The 24,653-nt window shown below is 48.6% G+C and overlaps 3 protein-coding genes across 11 annotated transcripts; 1 reads left to right on the top strand and 2 right to left on the bottom strand.

Moving 5' to 3' along the window:
• Positions 1-82: 82 nt before the first annotated feature.
• Akip1 (A-kinase interacting protein 1) lies at positions 83-8,737 on the top strand. Of its 8 annotated transcripts, none has more exons than XM_057778433.1 (6): positions 83-172; positions 356-580; positions 1,358-1,438; positions 3,703-3,816; positions 5,651-5,734; positions 8,314-8,737. In XM_057778433.1, the coding sequence occupies exons 1-6, from the start codon at positions 155-157 to the stop codon at positions 8,455-8,457; spliced, it is 666 nt and encodes a 221-aa protein (XP_057634416.1). In that variant the 5' UTR covers positions 83-154; the 3' UTR covers positions 8,458-8,737. The 8 variants fall into 8 exon arrangements, with proteins under 8 accessions (XP_057634416.1, XP_057634420.1, XP_057634415.1 ...); XM_057778430.1 differs by having other exon boundaries at positions 113-253; positions 5,654-5,734; XM_057778429.1 differs by having other exon boundaries at positions 113-253.
• An 814-nt stretch (positions 8,738-9,551) lies between these two features.
• On the bottom strand, positions 9,552-17,329 carry C8H11orf16 (chromosome 8 C11orf16 homolog). Of its 2 annotated transcripts, none has more exons than XM_057779146.1 (5): positions 17,149-17,329; positions 15,269-15,425; positions 12,755-12,989; positions 10,983-11,609; positions 9,552-9,881 (listed from the first exon to the last, which is right to left on the bottom strand). In XM_057779146.1, the coding sequence occupies exons 1-5, from the start codon at positions 17,313-17,315 to the stop codon at positions 9,868-9,870; spliced, it is 1,200 nt and encodes a 399-aa protein (XP_057635129.1). In that variant the 5' UTR covers positions 17,316-17,329; the 3' UTR covers positions 9,552-9,867. The 2 variants fall into 2 exon arrangements, with proteins under 2 accessions (XP_057635129.1, XP_057635130.1); XM_057779147.1 differs by lacking the exon at positions 9,552-9,881 and having other exon boundaries at positions 11,200-11,213; positions 11,540-11,609.
• A 3,224-nt stretch (positions 17,330-20,553) lies between these two features.
• On the bottom strand, positions 20,554-21,078 carry Ascl3 (achaete-scute family bHLH transcription factor 3). The gene has a single exon (XM_057777043.1). The coding sequence runs from the start codon at positions 21,076-21,078 to the stop codon at positions 20,554-20,556; it is 525 nt and encodes a 174-aa protein (XP_057633026.1).
• Between the last annotated feature and the right edge of the window lie 3,575 nt (positions 21,079-24,653).

Raw genomic sequence — 24,653 nt, 5'->3', positions numbered from 1 at the left:
GCGTCAGTAGCCAGTTCGAGCCGGGACCACGTGCCCCTCGAGCCCGGCCCCGCCCACCGCCAGGCCCCGCCCACCTCGCCCCGCAGTTAGCCCGGCAACTGGCGCGAAAGCGCGACCGCGGGAACGCGGGAGTGTCCGGGGAAGCGCTGCGCGCATGCGCCTGGAGAAGCAGGTCTGGCGAGGGGCCGCATCCAGGGCCCGGGAGGCGGAAGTATACGGGGCTGGGGTCCTCCCTTCCAGTCCCCAGCTTGGAGTGCGTGATGCGGGCAGAGGGGGAGCTGGGGTTGCAGGGAAAGGTCCTCCCGGGTCCGGGCCTGGGTGCGGCTGACGGGCCGGTGTCTGTGTGTGTGCCCAGGGAGACATGGAGTACTGTCTGGCGGCCGCGGCGCTGAACGGGGTGGACCGGCGCTCGCTGCAGCGCTCGGCTCGGCTGGGGAGGGAAGTGCTGGAGCGCGCCAAGAGAAGGGCAGTGGACTGGCATTCTCCAGAGCGATCCAGAGACAGCGTGGGGGTCCTTTACCGCCAGGGCCCCTACCAGGAACGATGGTCGGTCCCCGGTCCCCAGCGCCTCCTAGGAGAGGTGAGGGCGCGAGCTGGGGGGGCACTACCCAGGCATTCTTGACCTCCCGCTGGGCCGGAGGGAACCTCCAGTGGCCAAAAGATGCAAAGTATCTGGACAGAGTGGAAAAATCCTTTGGAAAATGCTTTTGACACTTTTTATGATTTTACACGGGTCTCAAGTAGCCCAGGCTAGCCTTGAACTCCTGCCCACGCCTCAAGTACTAGTTTTAAAGGGGTTATGCACCAGCACAATGTGACCCATTCTTTTTATAAGTAACGAAAGAATAGTAGTATTCTGTTTGACTACTTTTAAAATATAATTTCTTGCGGAGTGTGGTGGTGCACGCCCTTAATCATACCACCTAGGACTCAGAAGTAGACAGATCTCTGAGTTCGAGGTTAGCCTGGTCTACATAGCAAGTTTCAGGCCAGCTAGGGTTACATAGTGAGACCCTGTCTAAATTAAGTAAATAGAATTCTTAATGTGGTGCCAGAATTTAGGAGATGGGGGCAGGCGGATCTAGTGTTCATGGGACCCTGTCTCAAAAACCCTAAACAATAACAGCTTTAGCAAGTAAAGCCAGCTAACCTATTATTTTAGATCCTGGATAAATTGCATGTCTAGTTTACTGAGTTAAAATTCTTTCTCAGCAAGGTCCTTTTTCCAAATTTCAGCTTGCAGAAGCTTTCCTAAAAGTAAAAAAATAAAAATAAAAAAGAAGCAATTTCTCAAAAGCTGTCCTTTTCCAGTAGGCAGTAGTAGGTTTCACCTATCACTTGCCATTTGTTCCAATAGAGAGAAGAGAGGCGCCCAACCCTCAGTGCTTCCTTCAGAACAATGGCTGAGTTCATGGACTATACTTCCAGTCAGTGTGGGGTGAGTTGGTGTGAACTCCCACTGTGCTCCTGCTCTGTGCTCAGGAAGAATCAGCACTCCTCTATCCTGGGACCTACGGGCCTTCATGAGCAGGTTATAATCAGTTAATTAAGCCAGGTGGTAAACACAAGTTAGAATTCAGTCAGCAAACATTTATCCATTCCATTCTAACTCTGCTTGTTGAAGACACAGCAGGAAACGAACCAGAAAAGGCCTATGCTCTCATTGGGTTTTCAATTGTGTAAGGAGTATGGTGCTTAGCTCCTGATTCCACAATGAAGTCTAATTTGAGGCTGTTTCCTTTTTCCCTTTGCAACTAAGTTAAAATCCTCAGGATCACTCATGAGTTGTTTGGTTTTCAAAATGCATTGAATCGCCTGGCGGTGGTGGCGCACGCCTTTAATCCCAGCACTTGGGAGGCAGAGGCAGGTGAATCTCTGTGAGTTCGAGACCAGCCTGGTCTACAAGAGCTAGTTCCAGGACAGGCTCCAAAGCCACAGAGAAACCCTGTCTCAAAAAACCAAAAAAAAAAAAAAAAATAAGCATTGAATCAAAAACTGAATTGGAAAGCCTGTGTGTTAGGTCTCAACCTTCAATGTTTGTTTCCAGTTCATAGTGAATGTCCCAATGGGTTCCTAAACAGGTGTTGGTGACAGAGATGGCCATGTGACACAGATACAGGTGTGTGGTTTTTAATGGCAAGGCTTACTTCCCAAATATCAAACCATGTTCTGTAGCTTTCAGCTAGCCAACTGGTCGCTCTGAAGACTCACCTAAGGCATGTGATCTGAGCAGTGAGAAGTAGGGAGTACACTCTAGACATGAAGCTCCCCTCTTTATGGTGTTTAGCTTCCCATGGTAAAGTTCAGATTTCTGAAGCCCCAGCTTTATTATTGACGTCTTTGATTTCCACTGAGAGATGAATAGCAAATTATCACAACACCGTGCAAGGTGTATTCCTTGAAATGAGTGAACAGGTTTTAAATTCTGAAACCCATACATAAACTGAGATTGAGGGGATGGATGTTAAAGGCAGATGCTGAAGGAAAACACAGGTTCTGTTTTCTCAGAATCACACCAGGCTTTACCTGTGCATGGCTGGGATTTTAGGATATTGTTGTGTAAGCGAAATAGAAAAGAATTGGTTTTGCCATGCTTTCAGGCTCCAGGTATAAAGATCCCCAAGTTGCCAATCTTTCAGTTTTGTTAGAGGTAAGATCTCAAGGTTGTTCTCAGGCCTGCTACTTACCTAGTCTTGATCTCCTTGCTTCCCACTTTCTGAGTATAGGGGTTATATATACCCAACTCCTGCCTTTTACAAATATTCTCTAGATTACAGTAGGCTTTTAAGCAAAGAGCTATGGTTCAGAGAACATTCAGCTCTACTATACAATGGTGACCTTAGACACTGGTTCATGGTTCAGTCAAATAAGAGTTGTCTTTGAGGCTTTAGCAAACCAGTGTTCTTCATAGGGTTTCGAGCTATGTTCCACTTCAGTCCTATTACAGAGTGGTGCTTCAGAACTTCGTAGCCTTTCGAAGATTTAGCAAAGTGTCCAGGATTTGGCTCAAGTTTGAAAGCGGCCTTTGAAATGCCATAGGTCCATATCCTGACTCTCCAGGCTTCTCCTCCCTCCTCTCACATTCCTTTGACACTGTCCCACAGTGTGTGCCAAACAAGCTTGTGTTGTCTTCACACTCAGAGTCAAGGGCAAATACAAGGTCATCTTGGAAGAGGAGGAAGGAACCAAACAAGAAAAATGTAATTTTTCTGATCTTTTGGATTATTCCTACACTAGAGATCTCTCTCCTTGCCTTCCCCCTGTGGAGAACCCTGGGGCAAAAGGCACAGCTGTTAGGTTTGTTTTCTAGCCTTCTGTGTTTCTTCAATGAAGAAATTACTACGTTCTTCCCCTACCTCACCTGAGTACCTGGAAGTAAACACAGAATTGTCGATCCAACTCTGTCAGGGGAGGAAATGAAAGGGTGGATGTACTTGATATTGAAGTGAAGATTTGAAAGCCTTTACCCTAGCAGAGAATATGATCCTTTATTTAGTTGGTCAGAGTTCTTGTCCCCCAGAGGCAGCAGGTGGCAGCAAAACCATCCAAATGCAATATCCTTGTGTTAGCATCTCAGGCCAAGGACAGGTGACTGGCCTTTTCTCATGCTTCCACCCTTAACCTTTCTGTGCACAAGTATCAGAGAGTCTTTCTGAAGACTTGGCCAGAACATTTAAGTGTTCTCTCCCATCATTTCTCCAGAAATACTACTCATCTGTGCCAGAGGAAGGAGGGTCCACCCACGTCTCCCGTTACCACAGAAGGCAGACTCCAGAAGTGCGCGTGCATTCAGACCTAGGGCACGGTCAGGAGCAGGTACGTGTCTTCGGCGTTCCACGCCGTGCCTGTAGCCTCACAAGGTTGGGGCTGTGATTTGGAAGTCTCTGTGGGGTTTTGTGTCATCAGATGCCTCTGTGACTCAGCATTCCAGTGCTTAGCAGACACGTGTGACTTCATAGCATCCAGGAACTCAGAGAAACAGAAGTTTGTCTGAAGCAAGGTTATTTCACTCTAAGATCTTCAACTGAACCTGTAATCCTGGGCCGTGGAGTTCTGGGGCAGGCTTAAGAACCACATATATTCCTGTGTATATCTAGGAATACAAAAGAGGGTTGTTGTCTTAAGTCAGGCCCTGGCCTTTAATCCCACCACTTGGGAGACAGAGGCAGGTGACTCTCTTGAGTTTGGAGTCAGCCTGATCTACAAAGAGAAATTCAGGACAGCCAAGCTATGTACACTGTCTCAGCAACAAAAAAGACTTTATTTTTAACTGTGTGTATCTGTGTCTGGGTATGTGCACATAAACGCAGGTGCCCAAGAAGTCTAGAGGAGGGTGTTGGGTCCACTGGAGTGGGCGTCACCAAGTGGTTGTGGTCCACCCAGCATGAACACTGGGAACCAGACATGGGTCCTCTGCCCTTAGCCACTGAACTATCTTTCCAGCCCCCAGGGAAGAGATTGTTTAATAGTTCTATCTTACTGAGATAGTGATACTGCCATGTCTTTGATAACTTTTGAAAAAGAAATGCGTGTGTCGCAGAGGTTGTCTCATATGTTTTTGTTTTTCAGACAGGGTCTTGCTGTGTTGCCGACTCTGGTCTTGAACTGGTCTTAGGTTATTCTTCCTCCTCAGCTTCCAGAGTGGCTGAGACTACCTTAGTTTTTTATAAAGATAAGAGCTAGCAGCCCCTCATCACATACTCTGTCTTGGTTGGTTGGTTGGTTTGGTTTGGTTTTTCGAGACAGGGTTTCTCTGTAAAGCCCTGACTGTCCTGGAACTCACTCTGTAGACCAGGCTGACCTTGAACTCACAGAGATCCTCCTGCCTCTGCCTCCTGAGTGCTGGGATCAGAGGTGTGCGCCACCACAGCCCGCTCACACTATGTCTTTTAAATATGTGTTGTGTGAAGGCCAGAGGTTCTGTTTGTTCAACAGAAGTAGACTTTTTGGTTTTGAGTTTTCTTAAACTCCTTTAATTATACTCAAAGATGGCAGACTTAAGTTCAGATTAAAATCCCTGACTTCTCTGGCCTGTGAGTCATCTTAGGGTCGTAGAGTGAAGAGGTTTAGCAAAAATGACAGGAGTGAGCATGGGTTATGAGTGGACTCAGTGCTGGCGGCAAGAACCCTTTGAGTTCTTCTCTGGGATGTAAGGAGTCACCGGAGTCTGTGTCCTGAAATCCCCTTTCCACCCTGGCCTGCTCTCTCCTTAGAGAGCTTAGGTGAGCTGTATATGTGGCAGAGTGACAATCCTCTTTCCTGTGGAGTACCAAAGGGGTGCTTCTAAGGCTTTCCATGTTCCCTGATATACCAAGAAAGTCTGTGGGTATCATGACTTCAGCATTTCAGTCTTTTCCTTCCATCAAGGAGCCCATGTTACAGTCCAGGAGACCAAGGCTCTGAGTTAAGTGAATCCTACTAGTGAGTAACAGGACATGGGATTTAAACTCATTTGCCAGACTCCAAAGCTCACATAAGGAAAAAAGCAATAATGGAAAACACATAGCTAAAAACAGCTGTAACTGTAGCAAGGAGATGGTTAATAACAGGCGACAGATGAGAAAAGGCGAAGGAAATCCTAGTAAGAGAAGAGAAAATGTCTTTGCTTTCAGAAGGTCAAAACTCGGGTCCTAATCAATATTTATCTCAGCAGAGAAACGGCAGAGTAGAGACATCTATTGGTCCAGGAAGCAGCTACCAAACATCAGAGCACTCTCGAGAGGCATCCTGGCCTGTGAGTACAGAGCTCTGTGCCGGGCTTCACTACCCTTCTGTAAGCCAACTGACCTGTTACCAATTGGGCTCCATTTGTATGGGCTCTACAGTGTCTTCAAATTGAGAGGTTTACACTTGAGGGTCCACAAGATTTTGGTTCATTGCAAAACTCTGTTTTCTTAGTGTCCTTTTCCTCCACTAGAGGCTCAGGGGCTGCTCTGTGGCCTCAGCTCATAGCTGTGGTTGGAAAGAATGTGAAGTATTCACAGCTCACTTCCTAGGCCAGCTGGGCTGCCATGGGCTCCTGCGAGGATTTCACCATCTGCTGAAGCAGTGGGAGGCCCTGACCTCTGCTTGTAAAATGCAGCCATTGCTGAAATTCCAGCATGTCTACATGTGCTGATACTGGCTTCCAAAACATTTGAAATGTTTCTGTGGGACAAAAAAGAAGTAGATATGAGTTTCTACTCCAAGAAGTTTGAGGACCAAGGAGTAAGTAATCTGTGAGCCTGGGGAGTTTGTTTGGGACTTGGAAGAGCTGGAATTCTGAAGAAGGAACTTAGACATATCACTGTACTAAATCCCTTCGTTGTTTGTATATAGTTTGTTACTAACCAGGATTTGGATATTCTAGAGTAATTAGCAACTGAAAATTTTGCTTCTAGTACAAATGCAAGCTGTCAGCTGTGGGTGTCTTCATTAGTGCTGCTTTTCGTAATTCTGATTGGCCTAAAGTTCCAGTGTGAAGATGGATTTTTTTTCAGATTTATTTTATTTGTATACATGTATACTTACACGTATGTATGTATACCACATGCATGCTTGGTACCCTCAGAGGCCAGAAGAAAGTGTCAGGTACCCTAGAACTGGATTACAGGGTGAACCATCACCATCGCCTGGGTTCTGGGACCCAAAGCTGCATCCTCTACAAGAGCAGGAAACAAGTGCCCATAGCTGCTGAGCCGTCTCTCCAGCCCACATAAGAACACGCTAACCTCAGCTCTGCCGAGTATGGAGATGATTCTGCGGCCCTGTACACGGTTGATGCCTGGTAAACAGCCGTGCCATCGCCACCATCCTCACATCGGCGAAAGGCGTTGGACCTTTAGGTTATTGGAAGTGGAAGAAAGATAACGTAAAGTAGCTTTTGAAAAAGTTGACCTCAAGTCTGCCAGCAAGGCAAGGCGATACAAAACTTCATGAAAGTACAAATATCACTTGTGCCTGCTGTATTTTCTGGCCAGCGGTTTCATTAGTCTCCCGTGTGTGCTGTAAGAACGACAGTTCTGCCTGGTGTTCCTTCCAAGCATTGGGCACATAGGAAGTAGCAACTGAAGTCTCCGGTGACGCAGTAGTTCAAATCAAACCAGATTAAAAGTAAAAGACCAAGTTTATTGAGCACAAACATTCCCAGGTGATCTTCCCGACCCCCAGAGATGATTCTGGGAGAGGAGGCCAGAAAAAACCATGTGACTGTTCTCCAAGAGGCAGTTTAAATACCCTGTAGGCTCAGTCTTGAGTGGCTCCAGGGGAGGAGCCACCACTTGGTGGGTTTTCTAAGGGCAGGGATCTGGAGGGGGGTCAAAGCGGAGTACCCAGCTAAGTAACAACCCATATGCGCTTTTTTTTTCTTTGAGATAGGGTCTCTCTATGTAGCCCTGGCTGTCCTGAAACACACTGGGTAGACCAGACTAGCCTTGAACTCACAGATCCTCACCTGCCTCTTTCTCCCAAGTACTGGGAATAAAGGTGTGTACTACTATGCCCAGCTCAGCCCAGATGCACTTTGACTCTTACCTGCTCTCTCCTGGTTGGTGACTTTTCCTATTTGCCGTGTCACTAAGGCCCATCCCCTGCCAGTGCACCTGCCCTGAGCCACCGTCCAGCCAGGTATGGAGTCTAGCTGGAGGATGGTCTGTGCTCAGTGCAGCTCTGAACACCGTCCATCAGCTCCAGCTTTCAGAGCTTTGCAACATGAAAGGGCCCATCTTCCAAGTAAGTGCTTCAGCGACAGAGGGCGTCCATTTGGATTGTTAGCTTGGGGGAGAAACAGTGCCTCATCCTTCTGAAGGGAGTGCGGCAAAGCATGATCAAAAAGTCATTCATTATCCCAACGCCTTGTCAGGCGTACGTGCCGTTCTCTACTGATTCCCAAGCCTTTCTTTCTGCCTAACTCCCCCACCTAGCATTGTCTCTGTTTTTTTTAAATCGGGGTCTTTCTCTTTCTGTGTAGCCCTGGTTGTCCTGAACTCTCTTATGTAGACCAGGCTGGCCCCAAACTCACAGAGTTTGTGAACAACCACACCTGGCAGGTGCTTTTTTTAGAATTCGTCATGTTTCTCTAACACTTTTTCACTCACAAAGTTTTCACATGTTACTTGTGAAGTAGATATTCTCACAGATTTAGAGAGAAGGCAACAAGCATTAAGGCTGAGAGTCACCCAAACAACAGTGCCATCCTGTGACCAAGCTGAGCCTTGAAAGCGGGACCCCATATCTACATTTCTCTCCACCCCTGGCATACAGTGACAGCCTGGTGGAGGTGCTGACATGGCTCTGAGGTCAGACTTTAAACCGCATTGCCTCTTTTCCTTTCAGGCCCAGGACATCTCTAAAGACCTCTACATAGAAGTGTATCCAGGGACCTATTCTGTCACTGTGGGCTCAAGCCCCTTAACCAAGAAGACTCATGTGGTCGCGGTTGACTCGGGGCAGAGTGTGGACTTGGTCTTCCCCGTATGAAGCTGACCGTCACTGCCATCACGTCACTCTTTTTTTAAGTAGCAAGAATAAAACCACCTTATGATTGTCTTAATAAGGATATATGGGTCCTACTCTTAGTATTGGCTGTAGGGGGTCAGCCTTTGCGAACTGGGGTCTGTTTTTCAGAGCCCATTTTAACTTGAGATTATAGAAGTCCATATCCTGTGTGCCTGAAAACAGTAAGGGAATGGTGCTGTCTGGACAGCTTTCACTGCTGGCTTTCCAAGGAAGTGTTAATTATGATAATAAAGGGAGAGATTGGGAAATAAAAATAATTCATTTTATTGGTGTTAGAAACCCTGCCCCCCATGTACCACAGTGGGCTATGAGAAGACAGCAGCAGATACACCCTGTCCTAAGCGGTTCGCCAGCCCTGGCAGGGAGTTCCAGTGCGGGACTACCAGCCCCTGTGCCCCTCACAGCGGTGTCTAACCGTGCTGTCAGCTGCTCTTTTAACCCCTTTTCAAGTGTTTACCCCATTAACCTTCACTTCCTCCAGGAGAAAAATCTTAAATCTTATATACTGACTATAATTTTAAAAATTTTTTATTTTGTTTCTGTTTTGATTTTTTTCAGATGAGACGGGATCTCACACTGTAGTAGCAGACCGACCTAGTACACAGTCACCTAGGCTGGCCTCACACTTGGAGCAATCCTCTTGACTCACAGGCATGAACCACAATACCGAGTTTGCATTTTAAGATTATGTGTATGAGTATTTTGCTTATGTACCATGTGTGTGCCTGGTACCCACAGAGGCCAGAAGATGGTTGTTAGCTGCCATATGAGTGCTGGAAGCAAACCTCAGTCCTCTGCAAGAACAACAAATCCTCTTAACCAATGAGTCCACCCTAGCCCCAATTTTTAAAATTATGTGTATATGTATGAGCTTGTGCACCTAAAGTATAGGTACCCTCAGAGTCCCAGGGAGGGATCTGCTCTACTTTTGGAGTCTTTCAGATGCCCTGCCCAGACATTCTGCTTTACCCAGATGCTCAAGGCTTTTCTTTTTTTTTTTTTAATATTTATTTATTTATTATGATACAATATTCTGTCTGCATGTATGCCTGCAGGCCAGAAGAGGGCACCAGATCTCATTACAGATGGTTGTGAGCCATCATGTGGTTGCCAGGAATTGGAACTCAGGACCTTTGGAAGAGCAGGCAATGCTCTTAACCACTGAGCCATCTCTCCAGCCCAGGGCTTTTCTTCTAAGGGAATTGTTCCTCTGGTTGTCCCAATGCCCTGACTTCGTTGTCTGTGTTCAGCTTCTGGTTGAGTCTGCCGTGGTCTCATGTTGTTGACTTTCAGGGCTGGTTCCTGGGTGGTCCCCACAACTGCAGTTTGCACTCTGTCCTGTTGGTTGTCCTTGTCTTTTTCCTTACTGTGTCAACGTCTTGTTCCTAAACCCAAGATCGGTTAGTGGGGCTGGTGCTGGAGACAAGGGAAGGTGACAACTGCTCTTTCCTTTCTAGCTTTGTATCCTTGTAGGGGATGCATAAGGCCGTGCATGGAGGGCAGAGGATCACAAGAGGTAGAGCTGAAGACTGACAGCCATCTTTGGACTTGACAGACTGATAGCAAGTACTGATGGAGTGCTAGTGCTTAGTACTGATTAAATGCCCATCCTGTTTAGAAGCCAGACAGTACATTTCCTTACAAGGACGCAAAGCTGGGAAGGAAAAGGCTGTTACCTGCTGCTGTCTCCAGCCCTGGCTCACACTTGGCTTTGTACACATCAGTTATCTTTGTCACTTGACTGTGACAGGCAGTATGGCATCCGCATGGTGGCTCCCATCTACAGTCCTAGAACCAGGCTAGTCTAGGTGACCAGACCCAGTCAGAACTGCTAAGACAACAAAAACAGCAGGGGATGGGACTTCTAAGGAAGAAATAGCTGGGGCTGGCCCTTTCCCACACCCCACACATTCTTTGTGTAGATTTAGAATATTCCTGATGTTGCTCCATGGGCCAGCTCCAGAAATTTAAATGTTTTTCTGGACTGCAACAAAACAGCTGGGACCCAAAAGATACATTTCTTTATAATTAAATATTAGATGAGTGGAGATAGAAAAAGATATGACTGGGGATGCTAGTAGAGTACCTGCCTGGCACGCATGGTACCCTGGGCTCTACCAAGCACCACATAAACCTGGCATGGTACTACATCCTGTAATCCCAACCCTTGGGAGGTAGAGGTGGGAGGATCAGGGGTTGAAGGTCATCTTTGGCTACATAGGAAGTTCAAGGGCAGCTTGGGCTACATGAGACCCTGTGTCAAAGAAGAGGAGGGTGTTAGAGTTACCAATCAGAGCACAAAGATCAAACTATCTGTCCTCTCCTGTTCATATGGAAGCTACCTCTTCCCTGACCTGACAGTCTCCCCGACAGCCTACATTCCATACATTACTTCCAAGCCCACCAGAGTGTTCAGATGTCAAGAGAACCTTGCAGCCCCTAGCCCCTGTCTGGGAAGCTAGCATCAAACCCCTGGTATACCATACCCGGTTTTCCAGGGGGCGGCTCAGGCCCGTTCCTCCTCCAGTACCTCCACTCAGGCTGGCTGGGGCCACACTGCTGCAGAGGCTTCTCAGAAATGATGAGGTCAGTGTTGACTCCTCTGTTTACCATCTGTCTCTGCGGAAGTCCCGTCTCCAGATGACTCTCTGAATTCTCTTCCTCGGAGGAGGAGGACATATTGTAGCTGAACGCTGCTATCGCCTCTTCTTTAGGACCTTGTAGGGGCAGAAGCTGAGCTGTGGGCTTCAGCTCGGAGTCTGGGAGTTTTCTTGCTGTGGCCTCTGAGGTCCTCGTTAGTGGCCACCAGCTAGGCCCCACCAAAGGACAGCCACAGAAACAGCTCTGATACAGAGGCTGGCAGCAGGCACGAGAGAGGCAGGGAGGACATGAGGAGTCCAGAGGAGATCTGTGTGTGGTGCATCTAGTGTTAGGTCCTAGCTGAGAACAGTGAGGTGCCCACAGGAAAGGACCACGGCAGCCCCGGGTGTGAGGTGTTTGTAGTCTCTCCACGGCCTTCTTCCAGACAGTGGGGGGCACCCACCTGACCCTGTCTAGAGGCACCTTAGTTGTCTTGCCATTCCAGAAGTGAACAGTGATTTCTTCTTTAGATGCTATGAAGAGAAATGGGAGACATTTTTTTATGATTCCTGGTTCTTTGGAATAAAGCCCAAAGCCTCAGCCCCACCCCCTGTTCTTCTTGGCTCTTCATGTGCCGCTGTGCCCAGAGAGCCTTTGGGAATGTCCCCTCTCACATACCACACTGACCACCAGTTCTGGAGGACTTCCTGGCACCTCCCTGCCTCCTAGGCTGTAGAGGGCCTGGAGGGACCTGGTTTTCGTGCAGAACCAAAGCACAGCCTCAGCAAAGATTTTATGGTTCTCTGAAGAACAGCTGTGCTGATTGGCTGCACAAGAGGCTTGTCAGTCCCTGGAGGACCTGGTGAGTGATGGGAGGTGAGTCCTCGTGACTAGAATACTTTCCCTGCCACCACCACACATGATGTTTTTGTTGGGTTCGTCGGTTTGAGTTTTTGAGATAGGTCTAAAGTAGCCCAAGCTCCCTTCAGCTTCATGATTCCTGCTTCAGCCCACTGAGTGCTGGAATTCTAGATGCCATGACATCACTCCCAGCCCATGCGCTGGTTTAGGTAATCAGCATAGACATGGTAGTTCTGGGTTGTTTCTATTGGTTTTATTTTATGCCTTTTTGGGTTTTTGTCGTTATTTGCTTTGTTTTATAAATATCTTTATTAATTTTTATTCTATGTGTTTTTATATGTTTAGGTGTTTTACCTGGGTGTGTGTATGTGTGCCACATTCTAACATGGTGCCCAGGGAGGCCAGAAGAGGGCACTGGGTCCCCTGGAACTGGAGTTATAGAAGGATGTAAGCTTCCATGTAGGTGCTGGGAACTGAACCTGGGTCCTTTGCTGTTAACTACTGAGCTATCTCTCCAGCCCCCACTTTTTGGGTTTTTGAGACACTCTTATCTGTAGCCTAAGCTGCCTTCAAACTTCCAGCAATGCTCCTGGCTCAGTTTCCTAAGTGCTAGCATCGCAGACACAAGCCACCAGCTTCTGTCCTCCCTGATACTAAACATAACACACCCTGGAAGATAGGACCAGATCTGCTGCCGCTGCAGGGTAAGGCCACTGGGTAAGGTGCGAGGGTTCTCTTTGCTTTGACTCCTGCACTGCGGAGCCGTGGCCACCAGCAGTGCTCCTCTGGGCGTGTAGGGTCACAACAGCTTCCTCACCTTTCTGGCCTTTTTGCTTCTTCAAGCCCAAGAGAACAGTGCCCGGGCCGTACGGCTGTTGCTCTGCTTCCCAGGGGGCCAGCACCTTGTCACCAGGCTGCAGTGGATGTGGTACAGATGGCGAGAACTGAATGACATCTTCTGGAAATACCACTCTCCGTTGCTGAACTGGCAGCTTTAGGCCTGTGACAAGGGGAGCCTCAAATTCCACAACCAGGGCCCCCCTCCTCTCCAGCTATGGGAAAGAAAATAGAGTAAGATTTGACATTAGAGGCTAGGGAGATGGTTCAGTAATCAAGAGCCCTGGTTGCCCTTGCAGGGGATCATGGGTTGGTTCCCAGCACTCACTTGGAGGCTCACAGCTATACATAATTCCAGTTCCCGATCCAGGGGGTTGGACACCCTCTTCTGGCCTCTGTAGCCACCAGGCATACATACATGATGCACATACATATATGTAGGCTATCTTAGTTACTGTCCTAATGCTTTGATAAAACACCATGACCAAGGCAACTTATAAAAGGACGTGTTTACTGGTCTTACGGTTTCATGGGGTTAGATTCCATAGCCATCATGGTGGGAAACAGAGCATCAAACAGGCAAGGATAGTGCTGGTGCTGAAACAGAGCTTACGTCTCAATCCACAAGTGCAAGGCAGAGAGAGCAGAGGATGAAACCTCCAGCCCACCCCCATGACACGTCTCCTCCAATAAGACTGCATCTTCTAATCCTTCCCATACAGTTCCGCCATCTAGGGACCAAGCATTTAAATATATGAACCTAAGAGGGCCATTCTCATTCAAACTACCACACAGACAAAGCACTCATGCATAAAATAAATCTTAAAAAAAGATTTGAAATACAGCAGAAAAACAAGAGAGTGGCAATGCATACCCTTGTGAAGAGAGGCTGAGGCAGGGGAATTGCTCTCGAGTTTGGGGGCAGCCTGGGCTTTATACTGAATTCAAGGTCATGTTGAGGTCATCAAGGGCCAGGGCAGCTGAGGCTACAAACTGAGACTCTGTTTGAAACAACAAAATGATGGGGCAAGCAAGATGGTTCCATGGGGAAAGGCGCTTGCAGCCAAACCCGACTTCCTGAGTTTGATTCCCAGGACCCACATGATGGAAGGAGAGAACTGACTCCCCCAGTTCTCTTCTGACCCACATGCCATGGCACATGTACACACAGGGGCAGGAGCATGCTCACATGGAACCACATTCACAAAGTCTGGGGATGTAGCTAGTTGGTAGAGTGCATGTCTAGTGTGTAGGAGACCTGGGCTCCATCCCCATCAGAACATAAACCACGCATGGCAAGAGAATCCAAGTTCAAAGTTCAAGGCTTCCTGGGATACAGGAGGTCCTACGTCAAAAAATTAAAACTTGGGACCCAAGAGATGACTCTGTAATTAAGATCACTTACTACTCCTGCAGAAACCCCAAGTTTGATTCCCAGCTCCCACAGGGCAGCTCACAACTGTCTGTAACTCTGGTTCCAGGGTTACTGACACTCTCTTCTGGCCTCTGTTGGCATTACATGCACATGGTAGATATAGTCACCCAGATAAACTCACAGACATAAAATTAAAATAAATCTAATTTTAATTAATTTTTGTTCTTGTTTTCAAGACGGGGTTTCTCTGCATAACAGCTCTAGCTGTCCTGGAACGAGCTCTTGTAGACCAGGCTGGCCTCGAACTCATAGAGATCTGCCTGTCTCTGCCTCCCAAGTGCTGAGATTAAAGGCGTGCGCCACCACTGCCTGGCCTAAAACTAAGTTTTAAAAGAGAAGTCTAAGCCAGGCGGTGGTGGCGCACACCGTGACTGGCTGTCTCCTCTGCTTTTGTCATTAGTTAGCACTTCAGTGGTCCAAGCAACTGAGCTGGCCCCTTGAGGATGCTTGAGCTGTAACTTGTGCCCCCAAATGGGAATGACATTCTAGGGTCACCTCCAAAGCAGGGGTCCCCCCAGCAGTGTCCAGTCCATGGGCAACTCTATGGAGGTGACATGACTTACCAGAACATTTCTGTTCTGTGGTTCTGTGTGTGATTTAGCATACATGAGCATGTTTTTAAAAATATGCTGAATATTTTCTATATTTGCATTTTTTGACATAGACAGAGATATATATACACATAAATAAAAAGAATTTGGGAACGAGGAAGTTTGAATAGCTAATAGAGAAAGCCATATTATTTGGAAGGCAGAAATTGGGGTGATGCTTCTTCAAGCTAAGGAAACCCCAAGATTTTGAGCAAATACTGAAAACTATGAGAGGCAGGAAACAGACTCGTCCTCGTAGCCCTTAGAAAGAACCAAACCTGCGATGCCTCAAGAATGGGAAACAAATGAGGTTTCTGTTGTTCAAGCTGTTCACTTTGCGGAACTCCACCACACAGCCCTCACAGCTTAGCCAAGGAACCAAACTTACAAATGTACACAGCTAAGACACACCGGGTGCAACCGAGTCACCCAGAGGAGTGTGTGGGAGCTGGTGGCGAGAAGCACTTGCCTCTGGAGCAGCCTTTATCTGAGCCAGATAATAAAAGCCTTCCGGTTCCCTCCTGGCCAGGACCCAGGGGCCAGCAGCATCTCCGACTCTTCCCAGCCAGCTAAGCCCCTGCCACGATGTATCAGCAGCGTGGGAACATGGGTGACAAGAGCCACACCTGGGAAAAACAAATGAAATCAAAGGGCGAGCACAAAATCCCGTAAGCATCAATAGACTATAGAAATGGCTCAGAGGGTAAAGGTGCTGCCACCAAGCCTAACAGGGTTCGATCCCCAGACCCCACACTGTGGAAGGAGAGAACTCCCATAGGTCGTCCTCTGACGGCCACATGTGAAATATAGTGTGCGTTCCCACCTAGATAAACACATGAATATGAAATATAATAATAATAAGATCCACGCCTCAGGGTCTGATCTGAGGAAGCTCACTGCATGAGGATGAGAAGGTGTGCACAACAGAAATCCAGGGAGAGCGTGGCAATCTATGACTTGCTGCAAGATCAGCTCGACTTCTGGAGTTAGTAGAAAGTGAAGGGCACACAGGGCGTTTTCTGCAGGGGCATCATTTCAGGAAAACCAAATGAAATCTGCTTGTATGCTTGTGTTAATGAATGCTTGAAAAGCTGTGGGATTCTAGGATGAGGTAACAAATTGACAGGGGAATCAAACTGTAAGCTGCTTGGCTTCAGGGGTCAGAGGAATGTAGAGACACTGGAGCTGGGGCAGTTGCAGAATGGGGGATCTGGTTTTGGGGGGGGTTGTTCTCAAATATTTATTTTTACTTTTTGAAGTGTGTGTGTGTTCAGATTCCCTGGAACTGGAGTTACAGGCGTTTGTGAGCTGCCTGATGTGGGTGCTGGGAGTTGAACTCAGGTCTCCTAGGAGTACGGATATGCACTCTTAACTGTAGAGTAGTCTTTCCAGCCCAAGAGGGTATGGGCTTTTGAAAAAAAGCTGTTTTTGCAGGCAAGTCTGAATGTAAAGATGCTTAACTTGGAAAAAAAAAAAAGCTAGGTGGTGGTAGCCTACTCCTTTAGTCCTAGCACCTAGGCTGAGGCAGACAGAGGTCTGTGAGTTCAAGGTCAGCCTGGCCTACAGAGTGAGTTCAAGGACAGCCAAGGCTGTTACACAGAGAAACCTTGTCTCAAGAAAACAAACCAAATCATCAAAATAAAACAACAACACAAAAGCTAAGCTTAATCTTGAACAAGGTGATCCAAGCATGGGGCTGGAGAGATGGCTCAGTGGTTAAGAGCACTGACTACACTTCCAGAGGACCTGGGTTCAATTCCAGCACCCACATGGCAGCTCACAATTGACTGAAGATCCAGTTGCTGGGGATCTGACACCTTCACACCAATGCACATAAAATAAAGTTAAATAAACCATAAAAAAAAATACCTTTTTTGTAAAAAAGGTGATCCAAACAAATAAATTAAGAACTTGAGCAATGAATTGGAGAGATTCTCCACTGGTTAAGGATTAATTCAGAAGACCAGGATTTAGTTTCCAGCACCCACATGGCTACAAACAAGCCTCTCTACGTAACTCCAATTCAAGCATATCTGCTGCCCTCTTCTGGCCTCTGCAGGTACTGTATGCATGTAGTACACAGACATGCAGGCAAAACACCCAAACACTTAAAATAAATTTTTAAAAATTTTTTAAGTTGAGTGCTGGGTTGCCGTGTCCCTATCCTAGGCAGACTGGTTGGTCCCTGGAACTTGCTACAGGCTGACATTCCTTTGCCGTGTCATAGTCACACTTTAGACAGCTGACTGAGAACGCTATTCTGGAAAATCTCAGGCATTTGAGGACTCTAAACTGCCATTAAGACCAGGAACAGAGGGGAAAGGAAGGACAGAGGACAGAAGCTGGTACCTGGTGAGTGTGCAGCTCGTGGGCAGCCAGGATGCTTGCGTGGCAAAGGGACAGGTGAAGGAGAGGCCCCAGGGTGGCACCGCACCATCTGGGTCAGGGGCTTTCCAGGCTGTGGCCACACTGCAGTATTTGGGCAGAGGCAGCCCAGGCCTGGTAGAGGGCTGCATGGTCTTCAGAGTACCCACCTAGAGCAAACACAGATATCACAACTGTAGTCTAATCCCGCCAGGGGACACTCCCCGGGGTTCCCACATACACCCAATGTCCCCTTTGGAGTACCTAGCTCAGAGTGTCCCCCAGGAACCAGGGAGGACTGAAAGAACTGAAGCTAGAAGCTTAAAGAGATCCCACTTCAATCCTCCTTCAAAGCCGCATGCCCATAGCTTGTTACCACTCCAGAGATGAGCCGCGAGAGGCACCCAGCAGCCCAGCTCCCATTGGGCTTTACCTCCTTCCTCCTCCCTGTGGCTAGAACCCCTGAAGCATGCCCTTTCTCTTTACACACCCTGCCGTGACTAACTGACCCCCACCAGAAGCCACTGACTCCCCTCCTAACCTGGTCACCTACAGGACTAGCTCAGGGTCCTCCCCTTGTGGACTTATTCAGAGGCAGCAGCGTCTCCCAGGACTTGTTAGGGTCTACCATGGCCCAAAGCCACAAGTCTGATTCCAAAGGGACTTACCTAAAACTCCAAATCCAGCCCAGACCTGAGCCTTACCTTAGTCTCAGCCCCATCTGACAGTTGACACTCATGGCGTTGGTGTAACAACTCTTGGTTCCCAGGCAGGTTGCCTAGCAGGTTGCTATGGGCTTAATCCAGCAGGCAATACCAGGGCTTGGGAGTGTACTGGGCATGTGCAGAGAGTGACCTGAAGCCCTGAGAGACAGATTTGGGAGTGAGGTGGGAGAATCAAGGCAAGTTTTTTTTATTTTCCCTTTATCTCAATGACTGCTTCCTTACAGTGGGAGCCTCTTAGAGGTCTTGGGGGAGTCCCGTGGAGGATGCTGAGCTCTACAGAGACTGTCTGCTTCTACCTACAGAAGGCAGAAGGCTGGATTGGGAAGCTAATGAGTGGCCTAGGGACTCTTCATTCCTTATAGTTTAAAACAAAATAGCAGGGCTAGGAAGACAGCTCAGTAGGGAAACGGCGTGCTATGCCAGCATGCAGACCTGTGCTTGTCTCCCCAGCACCCACTTGGCCGGGTTTACATACAACCCTAGCATGGAAGGAGGAGCTTAACGGCCAGCTCCTGAACCAAAATGTGGAGCTCTGGGTTCAGTGAGAGATCCTGCCTCAAAAATAATAAAGGGGATAACAACTGAGGAGGACGCCTTCTAGCCTCTACAGCCCCGTGCATGTACACACACACACACATTAACCAAAGGAGTGAGCGTGTTTGTAACAAAAGGAACTCTCCGAATAAGTATGTGAGCTGTAGAAGGATAGGGAACAGATTGGTGACCAAAGAAATAAAAGTCCAGATTCCTTGGGCCTGGAGAGATGGCTCAGTGGTTAAGAACATTGTCTGCTCTTCCAAAGGACCCAGGTTCAATTCCCAAAAGGACCTAGGTTCAATTCCCAGCACCCACATAGCAGCTCACACCTGTCTGTAACCCCAGTTCCAGGGCTTCTGACACCCTCACACAGACAAAATGCAGGCAAAACACCAGTGCACATAAAATAAATAAATCATTTAAAAAAATAAATAAGAAGCCTCGGCAGTGGTGGTAGCACACGCCTTTAATCCCAGCACTCAGGAGGCAGAGGCAGGCAGATCTCTGTGAGTTAGAGGCCAGCCTGGTCTACAAGAGTTAGTTCCAGGACAGCCAGAGCTGTTACATGGAGAAACCCTGTCTCGAAAAACCGAAGATAAAGAAGTCCAGATTCCACTCTCATGCCCGTATCCACAAAGACTGGTGTGCTGAGGCAGTCGCATAGGTGACTCAGTGGAGCTGACCCAAGAAACCAAACACGGGCGTGTATGAGTCTCAAGACTGTAGCTGGGAATTGTATACAGACTCTCTTCTTCTTGTGCAGGAATAAGGAGGCATCTAATTCTAGGAGATCCTGGTGGCTATTTCCAGAGAGAGTCATAGAGATAGGCTCTGAGGGACTCTAGTTCAAGTAGCCCACTGCTCCCTCACAGTGTATTATTCTGTATTGCAAACCTGAGTCCTCTGCAAGAGCAGCAAGTGCTCTTAACCACTTAGCCTTCTCTCCAGCTGCTTGTACTTCTTGCTGGTGGGTGAGGGAGATTTGAAAATTATGGGTTGTGGGTTATTCAGTCCCTCAGTTTCACGAGGGAATACACTCTCTGTATTAGTTATGACAGTTTGGGTTGAGTTTCCTCTGGCAACTCAAAGTGCCTTGACTGATGATGCTCTCCCAAAGCCAATTCTGCACTCACCAGGACGACTGTGGCCCAGACACATGCCTCCAATCTCAGTCTAAAAAGACCAGTGATGGGGGCAGCCAGAAAGGATTACTGAATGAGACCTTGGGGTTTTAGTGACGGTAGGGAAATATCCCAATTTAGAATTGGAGAGTAAAGAGAGAAGGATGTGTTTGCAAGACTGTGCTTCCCTTTTGTGGGGATGTCAAAGTATATGGAGCTTTGAAAGCCAAGGGAAGCCAGGCATGGTGGCACTCGACTTTAATCCTAGGAGTCTGGAAACGCAGGCAAGTAGATCTCTGTGAGTTACATAGTTAGAGCGAAAAGAAAAAAAAAAACCTACTCGGGAGGCAGAGGCAGGCGGATCTCTGTGAGTTCGAGGCCAGCTTGGTCTACAAGAGTTAGTTCCAGGACAGGAACCAAAAAGCTACGGAGAAACCCTGTCTCGAAAAATCAAAAAAAAAGAAAAAGGAAAAAAAAACACAAAGTAAACTAAGTGGGTGCATTCAACGGCAGAAGTCAAAAGTTATTCGTCAGTTTGAGCAACAATATTTTAAGAACTTCACACTCTTGTACACACATTGCCTTACAGGACACACACAAGTCATGCATCAAAAGATAAAAAAGAAACGGCTTCAAAATGAGGGTAGAGCCGTTGAGAACAGAATCCGGTATGGAAATTAATCGTGGTCCCGGCACAGGTGACAGGATCGGAACAGGAAGATCGTGTCAACAAATATTTACCAAGCATACATTTGGCCAAGGCTGTATGAAGGGTGGGGTGGGTGGTGCGGAGACCCCTGGGCACTCGGTACCCTCAGAATACTCAAAGCCGTCAGGCCGGCATGGGAGTCTCAGTTTGCATGGGATAGTTTAGTGTCTCTGAAACCCAGAGAAGCAGCATTTAAGGAAGGTTGGTAGTGGGGCTACTGTTGTCCTCTCCCCCAAACCACGGGTATGAGAATCTACTGGACGCCGCTGCAGGAGAGCCCGTTTGGGAAAGCACCGACTCAAATGACTCTCAGAGACGGCTCTAGGGGGCCGCAACTGGTGGTCTGAGGGTTCCTCCCAGCCTCAGTCTCATCCGGGTACAGGAGAGACTGCAGATAGCTGATGTACTTGATGGCAGCTCGGAGGGTCTCCACTTTGCTGAGTCGCTTCTCCAGGTAGTCCTCGGGCAGGTGTCGCCGCAGCCGGGCGTAGCCTTCGTTCACACACTTGACTCGCTGCCTCTCGCGCTCATTCCTCTTGCGGATGAAGGCGGGCCCGTAGGCGTAGTCACAGCGCCTGTAGTTGGCGTAAGGCATGGGGAAAGGGAAGGGGTATGGGTCCCCATAATTGTCCATGATCAGGGTATCGCCGGTAAAGGGCAGCAGAGGCAGCTCGTTCGTGTAAGGGGGCGGCACAGGGGCCTCGGGGCACAGGTGGACAGTGACCATGGGGTCCAGGTAGAAGGGCCTGGACAGTGGCAAGTGGGCAGACTCGGAGAAGATGGAAAGGCTGTCTGGAGGGTTGGAGTAGCTTCTGTTGTCCATCGTCTCCTCTTTCACCTAGAACAGTTTGTCCAGGTTAAATAAATAAACACATAAATACATAAATAAAAGAGATTCATGTCTTATAGATTTCTGCTTAGTTTCAGGGCTCATACTGAAAAGTAAACAGGGTTATAGTCATTTGTGTAGAGGTGCTGGGGCGGTACCTGAGACTTGTGATAACAGCACTCCAGAGGCCGAAGCAGGAGAATAGCTGTGAGTTCAAGGGAGCCTGGACTATATAGTGAAACTGTCTCCAAACAGCACCACCTCTAACAAGGAAGGGAGGAAGGGAGGGAGGAAGAGAGGACTCCCTTTTTCTCTTTTCTCTTAAAAAATTTATTACATTTCTCTCTCTCTCTCTCTCTCTCTCTCTCTCTCTCTCACACACACACACACACACACACAGAGAGAGAGAGACAGAGAGAGAGACAGAGAGAGACAGAGAGAGACAGAGAGAGAGAGATGGAGGGGGCACTGAATTCAGGACCTTGCACGTGATCAGCAACATGTCTTGAGCTACATGGCCACTACCTTTAGCCTTTGGTATAAAGTACCTCAAAGGGTTTTCTGGGGACCCTGTGGTTAGCCAGTTACCTAGGCCCTTGGGGAAGGAATGCTTGCACTGCCACTGTAAATGCTTACTGGGGCCAAGGTTGACTTTGACTTTCGTTTTTCCCTTGCTGGGTGTCATTGGCAAGTTTCGGAACCCTCTCTGAGCTTCGCTTGCTTCCTATGTCCCCTTGAGAAACTGACTATCTTGCACCAGTTAAAGGTTTGCATTTTAAAAGTCCAAGCAATGCACCGGTCCCAGAATTAACTGTTCTTTTTTTCTTCCCAAATGGATACTTAAGGAGCCTCTCTTTTCTCTGCACTTCATAGAAAATCTAGTTTATAGCCCGCCCCCTGCAGTGGAGCATCCAAACATCATGTCTTCGAAGCCCAGTTGCTGAGGTCCCAGCGAGCCTGAGATTTCATGGGCATGCTCCTTAAGCATCCACCAGAGCTACAGCTCTTAGGCGACATTCTCAGGGAGAAATTTAGGAGTCTCAGGCTTGGCAAACTACACAAAAAAGAGATGAAGCAAAGCAAATAAAGTGAACGTTTATCGGCAGACTAGCTAAGGCCGGCGCCACGCTCTCCGTTTGCTTGTGGTTTTGAGAATGGGTCTTAGTGTGTATTTGCTGGCCTGACATTTGTTAGACATCTGAGGCCGGATCCTAGCCGTGTGCCACCAAACCTAACTTGGTACCTGAGCATAGCAGGGACTCTACAGCCCTCGCTGGGTGATGGAAAGAACAGCCTTTAAGACCAGATTCGGGTGTGTACCCATCTTTGTGAAAAGGCCCAGCCATAGCCTCTGAAAAGATAAGAAACTGAAATCAGAAATGGCTGCCGGGACTGGGGGGGCTGGGGGGCTGGGGACTGGGGGGCTGGAGGGTTGGGGAGCTGGGGGACTGGGGGATTGGAAGGCTGGGGGGCTGGGGACTCTTGGAGGTTGGGGACTGGGGGTTGGGGGCTGGGGGCTGGAGGGCGTGGGGGGGCTGGGGGGCTGGGGACTAGGGGGCTAGGGACTGGGGAACTGGGGGGATTGGGTGATGGGGAAGCTTAGTTTGTTGTTTGTAATTTTCTGTTCCTACTGTATATAGTTGTATTGGGTTTAGTTCAATCTTGTTTAGAGAAAGGGCGAGATGATGGGGAAGCTCAGCCAATCACATTCTGTCTTGGGGGTGTGTTCCCCTAAGGCCAAAGAATACAGATAAATCTTATGGGTGCGCTCCCCACCTCCTCTTTGGCTTCCTGCACTCCTGGCATTCGTGGGATCTATGGTTGTATACGTTTTCCCTCAATTATTAAAATCTTTTAAATTGAGTTGGTCTGGTTATTTATCAATCGGCCACGCCCATCAATTGGGAGGCTGGGGGACTGGGGGACTTGGGGCAGGGGACTGGGGGGCTGGGGGATTGGGAGGTGGGGGCTGGGGGGTTGAGGGTGGGAACTGGGGGGCTGGAGGGTGGGGGGCTGGGGGGCTGGGGGCTGGGGGGTTGGGAGGCTGGGGACTGGAGGCATTGGGGGACTCGGGGGGCTGGGGGACTGGGGGGTTGGGGGCTGGGGGACTGGGGGGTTGGGGGCTGGAATGCAGGTGAAGAAGGACAAGGTTGTAAGAAGCCATAGCAGGACTGACTGGAAAAGGAGTGAGTGCCTGGAACAGCATGTGCCTAAGAGGCTGGGGGAGGATAGTGAGGTCGTGACAATTCCAAACTGAGATGGAGGGACAGGAAATGGGAGAGTCCAAATTACTGACCAAATGACCCACAATAACTAACACAAGACAGAAATCTCTGGAAGATTAAACAGGAGCCAAAACCCTGTCAAAAAGAAAAAACCGCCAAGAGAAGAAACTAGTTAGGAAATCCCCAAGCCAGGAATTCTAGAGGCTAAGAGAAAAGGGCAGGTAGGGCAAAGCCACAAACCCAGCCAATGGGGGCAGGGCATGTGGTTCAGCCCTGGATTCAAACCCAGCACCAAACAGACCAGAGTTTAAGGTCATCCTAGGCTAGCCCGAGATTCACGAGACCCTGTGTCAAAGCAAAACAGCTGGCAAGTGGGAAACGGCCTGAACCACTTATTTTTGATGATGGCCTTTTTGCCTACAGCAACAGGTTAGATGAAGCTATGCAGTGTCCTGGCTAACTCTGACTGCCACCTTGACACAGCCTAGAGTCACCTGAGAGAGTAATTGTCTACATCTGTTGGCCTGTGGGCCTGTATTGAAATATTGTCTATTGTGTTTTTCTTACTTTATGTATGAGTGCCTGCATGTATGTATGTACGCCACATGTCGTGTGTGCCTGGTGTCCACAGAGGCCAGAAGAGGGGTCAGCTCCTCTGGGACACCACATGTCATGTGTGCCTGGTGTCCACAGAGGCCAGAAGAGGGAGTCAGATCCTCTGGGACACCACATGTCATGTGTGCCTGGTGTCCACAGAGGCCAGAAGAGGGAGTCAGATCCTCTGGGACACCACATGTCATGTGTGCCTGGTGTCCACAGAGGCCAGAAGAGGGGGTCAGATCCTCTGGGACACCACATGTCGTGTGTGCCTGGTGTCCACGGAGGCCAGAAGAGGGGGTCAGATCCTCTAGAACTGAGCTATAGGCTATTCCAAGTGGCCCAGTATCTGCCGGGAGCCAAGTCCAGGTCCTCTGCAAGGGGAGAAGCGCTCCTAACAGCTGAACCATCTCTCCAGCTCCTAAGGTATTGTCTTGACTATTAATTGACGTTGGGAGGCCCACCCTACTCTGGATGGCATCCTTTCTTGGGCAGGCGATCCTGGACTGCAGAAGAAGGCTGGCTAAGTCTGAGCTAGCAAGCCAGAGAGCGAGTCAGTAAGCAAGTGTTTCTCCATGTCTTCTGCTTCAAGCTCCTGCTCCTGGGTCCCTGCTCTGGTTTCCTTGGATGACGGACTGTAACTGTAAACTGAAGTAAGCCCTTTGGTCCCCTAAATTGTTTTTGGTCAGAGTGTATCACAGCAAATTGTTTTTGGTCAGAGTGTATCACAGCAACCAAGATGAAACC

Source organism: Chionomys nivalis, chromosome 8 (genome assembly GCF_950005125.1).
Source record: "Chionomys nivalis chromosome 8, mChiNiv1.1, whole genome shotgun sequence".
Taxonomy (NCBI): Eukaryota; Metazoa; Chordata; class Mammalia; order Rodentia; family Cricetidae; genus Chionomys; species Chionomys nivalis.
The sequence above is the reverse complement of the archived record's forward strand: the minus strand, read 5'-3'. Positions and strand labels throughout refer to the sequence as shown.